General features: G+C 39.4%; 1 protein-coding gene across 1 annotated transcript in view; it reads left to right on the forward strand.

Moving 5' to 3' along the window:
* crybg1a (crystallin beta-gamma domain containing 1a) overlaps positions 1 to 11,842 on the forward strand; it is a 41,890-nt gene extending 30,048 nt beyond the window's left edge. Inside the window, exons 6-23 of the mRNA XM_062396729.1 lie at positions 601 to 639; positions 765 to 883; positions 1,174 to 1,351; positions 1,598 to 1,737; positions 3,047 to 3,173; positions 3,262 to 3,297; positions 3,979 to 4,136; positions 4,233 to 4,359; positions 4,557 to 4,702; positions 5,825 to 5,951; positions 6,548 to 6,571; positions 6,691 to 6,803; positions 7,464 to 7,596; positions 7,707 to 7,846; positions 8,530 to 8,653; positions 8,770 to 8,928; positions 10,517 to 10,679; positions 11,064 to 11,842. Coding sequence (XP_062252713.1) covers positions 601 to 639; positions 765 to 883; positions 1,174 to 1,351; positions 1,598 to 1,737; positions 3,047 to 3,173; positions 3,262 to 3,297; positions 3,979 to 4,136; positions 4,233 to 4,359; positions 4,557 to 4,702; positions 5,825 to 5,951; positions 6,548 to 6,571; positions 6,691 to 6,803; positions 7,464 to 7,596; positions 7,707 to 7,846; positions 8,530 to 8,653; positions 8,770 to 8,928; positions 10,517 to 10,679; positions 11,064 to 11,152 — 2,142 coding nt within the window. The 3' untranslated portion in view covers positions 11,153 to 11,842. The remainder of the gene's footprint in view (positions 1 to 600; positions 640 to 764; positions 884 to 1,173; positions 1,352 to 1,597; positions 1,738 to 3,046; positions 3,174 to 3,261; positions 3,298 to 3,978; positions 4,137 to 4,232; positions 4,360 to 4,556; positions 4,703 to 5,824; positions 5,952 to 6,547; positions 6,572 to 6,690; positions 6,804 to 7,463; positions 7,597 to 7,706; positions 7,847 to 8,529; positions 8,654 to 8,769; positions 8,929 to 10,516; positions 10,680 to 11,063) is intronic.
* Positions 11,843 to 12,159: the final 317 nt, after the last annotated feature.

A 12,159-nucleotide genomic window follows, 5' to 3' on the forward strand; every position in this document is an offset into this window, starting at 1 on the left:
ATAACAGCCCAAAGCCTGAATGGGTTTTAACTTGCCAGGCTTTTAAACAAAGCATTTCCTGATTTATTTCCATGGTGATAGCTGCCCTAGTTTCATATCCTGTTCTTTCTGTCTTGTCATGAAGTGGCAAATCAGTCATGAATCATTTGCAAGTGAGGACACGTGAACAGGCACATGTCTTCAATCTGGAATTCTGCACAGTAAATCTTTGCCAAGATCTGCTCATCAAAAGATTCATTGTCACATCATGATGAGATATTTGCATCAACATGCAAATAGAGTAGAACAATGCGAAAACACATTTGTTTGTTTAAAGGATCACAATTCACACTGCAATAACTGCTACACACTCAGGTTTATTTCTCTTTCTCTTTGGCTTCTTCCAATCAAAATGTAACATAACGGACAGAAACACTGCAATCAATGACAAAAATGAATTATGGAAATAAAAAGGACACGTTTACAGCTATGACATGGTTCTACGGAAACTGATGTTAGCAATACTTGGCTAAAGTTAATGTATTAATGGTTGACTTTGTCATTTTTGTGCTAAATACCTTTTACAAAAATTCCTAATTGAAATATTACATTTCCTCACAGACACCTGCAGTAAGAGGAATCCACAAAAGACCTGGAAAGGTAAGATTAAATAATGTTACACGTTTGTTTGTTTTTTTGTTTTGTTACTTTCTTGCACTGGAAGAAAAAAGTCAATCGTTGTAATGAAATGTCTTTTCACATTATCTGATTTTCCTAATATCCAGATTGTCATACACGAACAAGCTCAGTTTGGAGGTGAAGCAAAGGAGTTCTTCTGTGATGTGGAAGATGCCACCACGATGAAGCTGTCCTCTGTCATCTCAGTCAGAGTCATCAGAGGATGGTAAGGGTCTTCTTGTTAAAGTTGTTATGACAAATTTATTTTCTGTTTGTAACCGTGAAAGTGTCACTGATGATAATCGTAACTTAAATAGTTAAAGTTTGATGTTTGCTTCAGCTGGTTTTCAAATGGAATTGTCGTTTGTTCTCCAATCCAGTCCATGTTTTCTCTATGTTTCTATTAGCATGTACAGTATCTCCTGGAGCCTCCACAGCGGTGATGTAGCCAATAAACTGTCCCTTCATCTATTCACATGGTAACATTAATAAGTTTCTCTCCTCATCTCTCTTCAGCTGGCTTCTCTATGAGAAACCCGGCTTCAAGGGCCGTGTCATAGCGCTTGAGGAAGGTCCATCAGAGCACATAGTGAATATATGGGCGGATCAGGACACTCCAACGACACTGGACCAGAATGGTGAACCTGTTCCAACTGCACCCATGGTCATAGGTTCTCTCCGACTGGCAGTGAGAGTAAGTTACCTGGTTCATTTGTCTTGTTGGGAGGATGTGGAAACATGTCATATTTCACATTTGCTCAGTTTCATGCTCTTCTTGAATTAGTCTTTGATTACACAGATTCATTTGTCCAGTTTTACATTGTATTACATGTGGGAAGGAGTTCCTATATTTAGACATTTAGAATGTCCCGTCCTTATTTGTTCTATTTCTAATTAATTACTTTCTCAAACGGTTAAATATTTACTTTCTGTTGTGCAGGACTACAGCATGGCCCGGATTGACCTGTTTACAGAGGTTGATGGGAGGGGGAGGATTTCATCTTACTGTGATGATGCTGTAGAGATCGGCTCCTATGCGATGCCTCAGACCACTGGCTCCATCAAGGTCCATTCTGGAGTGTAAGTTCAGCTGTGCACTTTTTATCTATTTTTCTTTGGTGAAATGCGACATAACCGGTGAGACATGATGAAATAGACCTGATTACAGGGTGACAGAATTAACATGAGGGGGAAATATTGGATAAAATTTACACTGCAATAGCAACTGGCAAAAACACCAAAGATAAAAGGAAAGGAAATGTACTAGATTTGTTTGTACGCATGCAGGTGTAGAGCATAGTAAGAATTGAAACCTGAAATGAATAGTTAAATGTCCAGGAAAGGAAGAAATACATTTTTTACCTCTGCCAGAAAGTTAAAGTTTAAAGTTTAAAAGACTGGATGGATGGAAAGAAAAGGGATAAAAAAGGTTTGTGTATATCTTTTTATGATAAAGTGTGGTATACTAGTTGGAATAGAGGATGGAAAGAAAAGGAAGAAAAAGGAGGTTTGTGTATATGTTCTTATGATAAGGTGTGGTATACTAGTTGGAATAGAGGATGGAAAGAAAAGGAAGAAAAAGGAGGTTTGTGTATATGTTCTTATGATAAGGTGTGGTATACTAGTTGGAATAGAGGATGGAAAGAAAAGGAAGAAAAAGGAGGTTTGTGTATATGTTCTCATGATAAGGTGTGGTAAACTAGTTGGAATAGAGGATGGAAAGAAAAGGAAGAAAAAGGAGGTTTGTGTATATGTTCTTATGATAAGGTGTGGTATACTAGTTGGAATAGAGGATGGAAAGAAAAGGAAGAAAAAGGAGGTTTGTGTATATGTTCTTATGATAAGGTGTGGTATACTAGTTGAAATAGAGGGTGGAAAGGACGGAGTAGTAGACATTTATATTAAGAATGTATCAAATGACTTTCTATAATATTAATTATATTAAGCATTTGTTAATTATATATTAAATATTTAAGAAAATAATAGTTATAAATAGGAGAAAACCTATGTCTCTCATTTAAAGTAACGGGAACATATGTAACTGATGGTGTTGCATAATGGGAACATCCCATATATAGTACTATAAATCTGATCAAAAAAGGGTCACAATGACGTCATTTTTCGGGGGACTGCAGGGGAAGTGTCTGTGTGTGCAGCATCTGTTTTGTGTCTGTGAAGGAATGCAGGCCGCAGGGCTTGTGCTGCCTATAATGGATGGTTAGCATGTCGACTGGCACATGGTGTGTAGAGAGTGAAAGTGCTGTAAAAGGATCAGAAAGAACTGTGAAGAAAAAAGGTCACGAAAGGTTCATTACACTCCATATGTTCACCCTCTCATTTTTACTCTCCTTTTTTTCCCCTGTCTCACACTGACGCTGTGAATCTGTAGCTGGCTGGTGTATACCGATCCAGGGTTTGGAGGTTTTGTAGGAGTGCTGGAGGTGGGCGAGTACCCCTGCCCAGAGGGCTGGGGTTTCTCTGAGCCCTTCATCGGCTCGCTCAGACCCCTCCGAATGGTACGGCATATAAAGCATGCATTGTTTCTTGTATAATGTCATCTTGTTGCTTGTCTATTAGTTATAAATGTGTGTCTCTTCATTCCAGGGAGCAATAAGGGTGGAGCATCCGCATGCTGTCAAGGTTTGTTTTGCATTATACAACAACTCCTGTATCTATGAATATCTGTGCTGAATATAAACTACACAATGCTTCCTTTTTTTCTCTGTCACCATCTCTTCTTATCTCTCTCCTTCTTAAAAAAGTAGTAAAAACTACATAGATAAGATTTTGTTTCAATATCTCCCAATTCCACACGGCAAACTCTTCCCTTTTAATTCCTGAATGATTAAAAAGTACTACCCCTTAGCACAGGGCCTTTATTTACACCCCAAACTATCCTAGGCCCCGTTCAGACCTGGTATTAGTGTTGAGCATTTCTGTTTTGCAAATGGTATTAAAATGTGTCCTGAATGTGTCTCCTGTAAACACAACTTGATTGGATCTCCTTTCCCTGTGCTCTATGCAAATAATTATGTTTGTGTTTTGTGTTTGCAAAGACCAAATGATCTTGTTTTTATAAAGTCGACTTGAATGTGTCCACACGAGCGAGAGAGAGAGAGAGAGAGCGAGAGAGAGAGCGAGAGAGAGAGAGAAGCTGAATGCATCTTGGATGGACGCAGAGTAGAGCAAAATTACTTTAGATTCATTGTAAAACTGTATCAGGTCAGAATACCTCAGCTGAGAAATGGGCCCAAAACAAATACATGGGGTTAGGGTTATGATGATAACTCATCTTCTTCTTCCTCTCCCTCCCTGTTCCAGGCTTTAGTTTTTGAGAAACCAAACTTCGATGGAGAGTGCATAGAAGTGGACGGTGATGTGTACAATTTGCAAGAAGCAGAAGAGGAGGAATCAGACAAACATGATGAGAATAAGAAAACATTGCCTTCAGTGGGTTCTGTAAAGATACTCGGTGGCCTGTGAGTAAACCCACCTCTGTGTGTGTGCTTTATTACATTATTAATTCATGGTTAATCATGAATATGTGATGATATGGCTTTGTTTTGTCCTTGCAGCTGGGTGGGCTATTTGGAGGCCGACTTTGAGGGTCAGCAGTACATCCTTGAGGAAGGGGAATATCCTCACTGCAGTGACTGGGGAGGATCTGAGGACGGGATCCAGTCCCTTCGGCCTGCGTGCAAAGTAAAATCTGTTTGTCTATTTCCATATTTCCATATTTCCATTTCCAACTTCTTCTGCTGATACGACAAGAACTTGAATTATATCAAACTAAATGTACTATATGGAAGAGTTTAATCCTGGATAGTGAGATGTTTTAAATGAGAGGACTGTCTTTGCACTTACTAATTGTTTTACCACGTGACTTGTTTCTTCCTAAGGATTTCCAGTCTCCACATGTTAAACTCTTTAGCGAGCCGAACTTTGATCAGCTGGGGCTCCATGCCGACCTCCTGGGTCCCATCCTCAACATGGAGGACATCAGCCATGGAATTAGGACCCAGTCCATCGACGTCATGGGTGGAGTGTAAGTCCAAAGAAAACGAAAAACAATAACAAGGTTAAAATTCATAAGAAAGGGAGTGTCCTGGTTGCTGAATAGTTCAAATGAATGCCGCCTATCAGCCACGGTCGTGCATGGTTTGAATCCAGCTGGGGATCACACCCATTCTCTCCCTCGTGCTTCCTGCTTACCGCTCCACTGCTGACTTCAAATAAAACAAAAACATGAACAAACTAGAAGGGGACTCAAAGAGCGCATACCTCAGTCAACGCCCTATCTCACCCTTTTAAAGAAACTGGGGGCAAAAACTTTATGATAATAATAATTGTTGATTAGTGTCAGATCTGGATCCTACAGAGCTGGAGAAACGCTGATGGAAACATAACCTCCTTGGCGAAGATAATTATAAATAGAAAATTGTTTAATCATAACAAAGGAGGTAAACATTTGACTCTGTCTTGCGCACAGCTTTTTACAGTTTGTGAATTTGTGTTGCTCACTTCACCGACATCACTAAGTGCTCTGTCACTTTACACACGCCTACACACATACAGCCCTTTATGAATGATTATTGGTTTGGGAAATTAAGGTGAGGTTTGACAAAGGCTTCCACCTCTGGAAGGCAAAGATTTACACTAATGATATTTAATCAGTAAATGTCCAGTTACTATTGTAGATATACTGTACGTACATATTAGAAGTCTAAGCAGGTGATCTGACATGGCTGCTGTGTGGCTGGACAACAGTATAAGGACTTTTATATTGCACAGATTGTCACATTCAAAGTCAATGATTTCATCTTATATGATACCTTTAATATATGACACGTTATCTGTCAGTCAGCTGCATGTTTGAGCGTCTGCATTCTTCACACCTTTTATAGTGTTTGCTTCACTCGGCCTCACCTGCTGAATTGTTTTACAACCTCTCAGAGGAGTAGAATTCCTCTTCTTCTAATGATTCACGGTTCAAGTCAGTGATTTAACCAGAGAATGAATCACATCACGATGGCCTGCTTTTACAACATGTGATAGTCAAGTGACAGTATTATTCATTCTTTTTGTCTAATAGAGGAGTTCTGCTGAATTAGTCAGTCACTGTGGTTTTGTGCATGTGAGGAAGTTGTGTTTTGTGTGTCACTGGCAGATGGGTGGCATTTGAGAATCCTGGATTCAGTGGAGAGCTCTACGTGCTGGAGAAAGGCCTGTATGCCTGCCCGGATGACTGGGGAGCCCAGAACTTCAAGATCTCATCGATACAGCCAGTCTTCAGTGTAAGAAGGGATCTGTAGTGAAGCTGCCTGACAGTCAATTCAAAATCAATTAAACAACAGCAATGAGTCATTTTCAAGCAAAATCATTTCACGGTTCCAGCTTAAAGAATATCAGAATATGTTGCTTTTCATTGTCTTATTATTATAGTAAATTGACCCTTTTTGCATTCTGGATAATTAGTGACATCAACTTGCATCGACTAAGCATTTAATTACAAAAATAATCAGCAGATTAACCAATAATTAAAAGAACACCTTTGTAGAATATCTTAGAATTTGTTACAAACATTCAGGTGGTCTCAGGGATGAATTGATTCGTTTTTGGTGGTTAAAGGTCAAAGGCAAAGGTCACAGTGACCTCATGCGTCGGAAAAGACAAATGTTTATCCTCTTAAACTGCACTGGTTGGCCGTGACATTAAACAAGAGGGCGGTTATTCTAGTCTGTACTTTGGGCTAAAAACAGGATTATGTTTATTTTATAGTGATGTTATTATAAAGAAGTATAATGTTAAGTTTGTGTTAGAAAGAACTAAATATATTTTCTCATAGTGCAGAGCCTATGTTTCTAATGCTGCCTTTTTCTCTGTTCTGTAGGAGATGGGATCGTCAAAATACAAGGTATCATCCATCCATTCGAGGCTTTATATCAAATGGAGAAGACCACCTCTCATAAGTCGTCCTGGTTGTGTTTGTTGTCAGGGTCACTAAAGTGTATGTTGTGATGCTGTATGTTACAGGTGCAGCTCTACTCTGAGCCAGACTTTCAGGGAACCATGGTGGCTCTGGAGGAGAACACAGAAGCTCTGGATGACAACTTCATGCCCAGGTCCTGTAAGGTGGTGGTTGGCAGGTAATTATTAGTGCTTGTTATAGTGGGCTGTAAACACCTAATGATATAAGAGCAAACTTAATACTGTAAAAGTTTTCTCGATTAATGTTTAAACGAGACAGAATTTAAGTAGTATAGTGAGTAAGTAAAGTGAAAGAGAGGGTAGATGGATATTTACTACTCGCACTCTAAGCAGGTGACCAGTCATAACAGATTGGACCAGCTGGCCAATCAGAGCAGACTGGGCCCCAACTGGAGGAGGCTCTTAAAGAGACAGTAGCTAGAAACATCTGTGTCAGACAGAGGCTGAAAAGAGGAGATGTAGCAATGAACACCATGAGGAAAGTGATGTTTTCTGGACATTAGAGCTTGTAAACATTTTCTAGTAATATCAAATTAAAATCATGAAGCCCTTTTTGTAAATAAACGCTGTTACCTTTCCGCCAAGTTCTGGGAATACTCACACAGAAGCTGCACAACTCATGTACATTAGTAATAATAAGTTGTAGTTTCCACTGTATTTAGGAGTCCCAAGTATTGCCTGACAATTACATGTGCCATTGAGTTAAATGGAAAATATGGTGTCGTAAGAAGTCATTTCAAACATACTTAGCCTACAGAGATTTGGCAAAATGGAAGAAGATTAATGACAACCATTATGTGTGTGTGTGTTTGTTTCAGCTGGGTGGCCTATGAAGGAGCCCGGTTCACAGAGAACATGTACGTGCTGGAGGAGGGAGACTATCCCGACCCCGAGGCCATGGGCTTCATGTCCTCAGATTCTACCATCCGCTCCATACACACCTCTGGACATGTGAGTACAGCATATGTGTGTATATAGAAAAGAATATGAAAATGAATATTTGTGCCCTTTGGATTTGGATTATGAGAATATCAGTGATATAAACTCTCTCCTGTCTCCAGGCGCCGTCTCTGCCCTCCATCTCCATGTTCAGTAAGGTCGGCTGCAGAGGTCGCAGGGTGGGGTTATGTAATGGAATTGTAAATCTGCTGCAGGCGGGCCTGGACACACGCATACGCTCCCTGGTGGTGGAGGGAGGAATGTAGGTCTCCCTTTTTAAATTTCTACTGATATATTTATGTTGACTTTAAAGGTGCAATTTAATCCTAATGCTAGCTATGTGGCGATAGAAACATATTTTATCTTATCTTGGTTGAAACATCATAAAATAGCAAACAACAAATTTAATTAATTGATGTGTTAGTTATTGTCTTGATCAAAATACTCCTAGAAAACAGATATTTTAGCATTTTTTTAACTACTTTGAACCACACATTAAATGTATTTTTTCTATAAATTAAACTCTTCAGTTATATATCAGTATACTTTAAATGTATGTAGAAAAACTTGTCATTGATTTTAACCTAAGCACTTAAACCAAAGTCTGAGCTACTGATGTTTTGAGTAGAAAAAGGCAAAGATTGTGTTGTGAAAATTCAAATCATTATAATATTGCTTCAAAAGTTTTGACAAGGACTTACGAAATTCCAAAAATTGGTGTTACCTTAGATTTTAGATCTGGACATGTTCATGTTGAAAGCACTGAACATGTCAAAAATGTGAGGAACCCACTGATTGTAAAAAATGACATCTGTAAATCATGGAGCTCAGCTTGGAATGTACACAGACTGTTATTTCTATTTATTTTTATTTTACATTATCCTGGTTTTTCCATACAGATTTATAAATCTGAACTAACACGCTGGTTGCCCGTCTTCTCTCCAGGTGGGTGTTGTATGAAAGAAGTAACTACCGTGGTCGACAGCTGCTTCTTCAGCCAGGTGAAGTGACTGACTTGTGCAAGTTAAGCAACTTGCAGCAAATAGGATCCCTGCGTCCTTTACACCAGGTACAAAGACAGAGATAAGAAAAGATAATACCTCTATAGAGCTCATACGTACTCTCACTGAGGTATATTCATGAACAACATCAAATATTGAGCTTGTGCGTGTTTTCCTCCAACAGAAGCAGATGTGCTTCTGCCTGCGGAACAGGGAGACAGGATGTATAATGTCCCTGACAGGAACTTTGGATGACATTAAGCTGATGAGGGTTCAGGCTGTGGAGGAGACGGGAGGAGTCGAGCAGGTCTGGCTCTATCGGGACGGTCGCCTCACTTGCAAGGTACTGAGCTACATCAACAACACACAAACCTGCAAGAACACGGTCAGGGTCGCCTTGAGGGAATCTTGTTGTCTAATTACTCTCACATTTGTGGGATGTTGCATCTAAATCAACTTTCTGACCAGAGAAGGGAACACAGGAGCATTTTTACATAGCTCTGCAGAATGCAAAACAATTCACATCGAAATACTCCAAACATCCAAACAGCTGTAGTGTGGCCTGATGAGTTGAGTATCCCCCCCCTCTCACCACAGTGACAAGCTCAGTCATAAGATGTGCGCTGAGCAATAGCCAAAGAATAAGTGGTGCTCGCACACGCAACAACAAGGAAGAGAACTTTAACCTACTCTCCCCCCAACAGACACGTCCGATTGTGCTCACAGGAAAAACACAACCTGACCCACAGGTACTGAATAACAAACCCCACGTCTCTGTAGTGGAATCTTGTCGACATATGCAACATCCAAAACAGGAAATCACTTATATTCCCTACAGACCTCACTCATTCCACTGGTTACCTCCACTACAGAGGTTATGTTTTCAGTCCAGTTTGTCGTCTTTTAGTAGGATGTATTAAAACAACTGATTTAATGCAAGTTCGTAGTGATGAAATTCGATTGAGGACTTAAATGTAGAATTTTTCTATATATATCAACATTTTAACTGCTGAATTTTTTACACGCAGAATCATGCACATTTAACCTGCATCGCCATCTGTAACTATCACTGTGTATTTTGATGGAGGTTTAAAATGTTTTCTATAATGAAACGTCACACGAAGGGGATGGTGGTATCTCAGGCTTTCATCACGTGCTCGCTGTGTAATTTAGAGTTTGTGTTTTGCACCTAGAAAAATAGAAGAAAAAATTGGCTTATAACATTTTTCTTTGTAGAATAAAGAATTGCGGAAAATGATAGTTATCAGTAATATTGCTGTATTGCTAGGATGTCCTGAAAATGTTCATGCCTATTGATACACAAAATTAAGTAATTTCACCATGTTTATATATACATAATTCAGTTTAATAATAATAATAGTTATAGTAATAATAATAATAATAATAATTGACTATTCATATAGTGAAGTTAAAAGCAATTTTGTAAAATACCATATCATATGAGCAACGTTTACACTTAAACTAACTGTAGAAGTCATTTCAGAATATCTTAATAGTGCCAAAGACATTAAATGAAATAGGAGTGTTAGATTATGTTCAGCTTCCCCTTTCAGTAAAGTGAGTGACTCAAGATTAAGAGTTTGAACGATTTACTAAACTTCAGACAAACACAAACTATGATGTCACATAGACTCACTATTAGAATCCAACAGAAGAAGGAAACAAACTGGTGTAAGAGCACGAGCAGCTCTCCGGCTGCCACAGCTCCCACTGACCCTGCCTGCTGCTCCTGTCACGCTTTTACAACACACAATCTGTGCTGCTTTCTGCACCTGATATGCAACTAACTGGTTATTTACCAGCGCGACATTAAACCAGGGACCATTTCACTACATTGAAGGACTATTTGATGTGATATCATAACTGGTTAAACCAGATCTCTAATGCAACTCCCTCCTCCCTCCCTGCAGCTGGTCGAGGACTGTTTCCTGGAGACCTCAGGCAGTTTGGTGATGGCCGGGAGTCGGCTTTGTGTTTCTCCGGAGCGCGGCAAGGACAACCAGCTGTGGAACATTACACCCGACGGCCTGGTGCGCTTCCACCTCAAACCTGAACTGGTCCTGGAGGTCAAAGGTCAGAGAGCTTACTCTTTTCTGCCCCACCCATCAGCATTGAGCAAACTTTTATGGAATACATTAAAATTATTACTTTGGGGCACAGTTTCTGTGTCTTAGACTCAGTCCTCATCCAGCAGCTCCATCTGCTGGTGTGTTGGGGAGGTGCATTGCTAAAAATTGCTGGTTGCAAAGTGCAGTCACTGCATTGCCTTTCCTTTCTGGACAGATAGTTTCTGCATTAACCAGTTTGTTCAGAGAGTGTAATGGTTTGAATTTCATTATATTCAGTTTCTATAATTACCAACTTCTGAAATGAGTTTTTTGTAGTTAGGCCCAGAATAGACAGAATTTGAGATAACCTTTCTTTCATGTTTCATCATGTAAAACATCTCGGTTTCAGGTGGTCAACAATATGACAAGAACCAGTTGATCCTCAACACGTTTGATGAGAGAAAGCTGAGCCAAAGATGGACCCTGGAGATGCTGTGAGAAGAGAGGCTCTGTGCTGCAGCTGCATCACAGGGGAACTGAGCCGTGTAATGCAGCAGCAGGGTGGGACCTCCTCTTATTGGGGAGTGCAACCTTTGACTGGACCAATGTTCTAATATTATTAACTTTGAAAAAAACAACATGCACTCATGAAGCAGCGGATGAAATAGTTTCCTCTTTTTCAGAATGAATGTGTAAATAAAACGTTGCTCATTTTTGGCCTCTTGATTTTAAACACTGTACAATTACCAAAGACTTCATCATGGCCTCTGTGATTGAACTGCATGGAGTGAAAACTCAGCCCTGTTCCAATGCTGCAAACCTGTCTTTACTCCACGGTACCTTTCTACTACATGGTTTCTCTGGTCTTATCATGGACAACTCTGAATGTATGCTTCACACTGATGGCTGCTATATGAAGCCGACGTGCCTACGCTCCATTTGTCTTCTTTTTGTAATAATTGTGGATCAAAGAAGATCTGTTGTAAAGTTTGGATATATTTTTAGGATTTCATAGGTTTTACACTTTTTAAACAAACTGTTCTTTACTGCTTTAGGTTGTACATTAGCATCAAGTGTATAGATTAGTTTAAATGTGAAAGCAGAACTGCCCACTGTTAATTGTAAATATGTGAATGTAAAAGTGGAAACTGTTACACATGAAAATAAAAAAGTTTCTCTATGCTCCAACCTTTTTGAAAGATGTTTCAGCCTTTAAAAACCTGCTGCCACAGAAGAGTATTCTTTTCCCTTGAGAAACATAAATCTGAATTAACGAGAGCTCGAATGAGATGTCTGCGAAAAGCCGAAAACTTGAACAATGCCATGTAAGGCTCTAGAAAAAATTAGGAGACATCTGTCAGATTGTTTATACTGTTTATTTATGTTTATTTATTTGACCACTAACATGGTCAAATAAAGTAAATTTGTTTTATTCTTTAAACTAGTGACCAATCGTCAAGTGAATGCACTCACGTTCCGTATGTTTCTGTGAAACTAGTTTGTTA

This window comes from Platichthys flesus, chromosome 10 (assembly GCF_949316205.1).
Source record: "Platichthys flesus chromosome 10, fPlaFle2.1, whole genome shotgun sequence".
Classification (NCBI taxonomy): Eukaryota; Metazoa; Chordata; class Actinopteri; order Pleuronectiformes; family Pleuronectidae; genus Platichthys; species Platichthys flesus.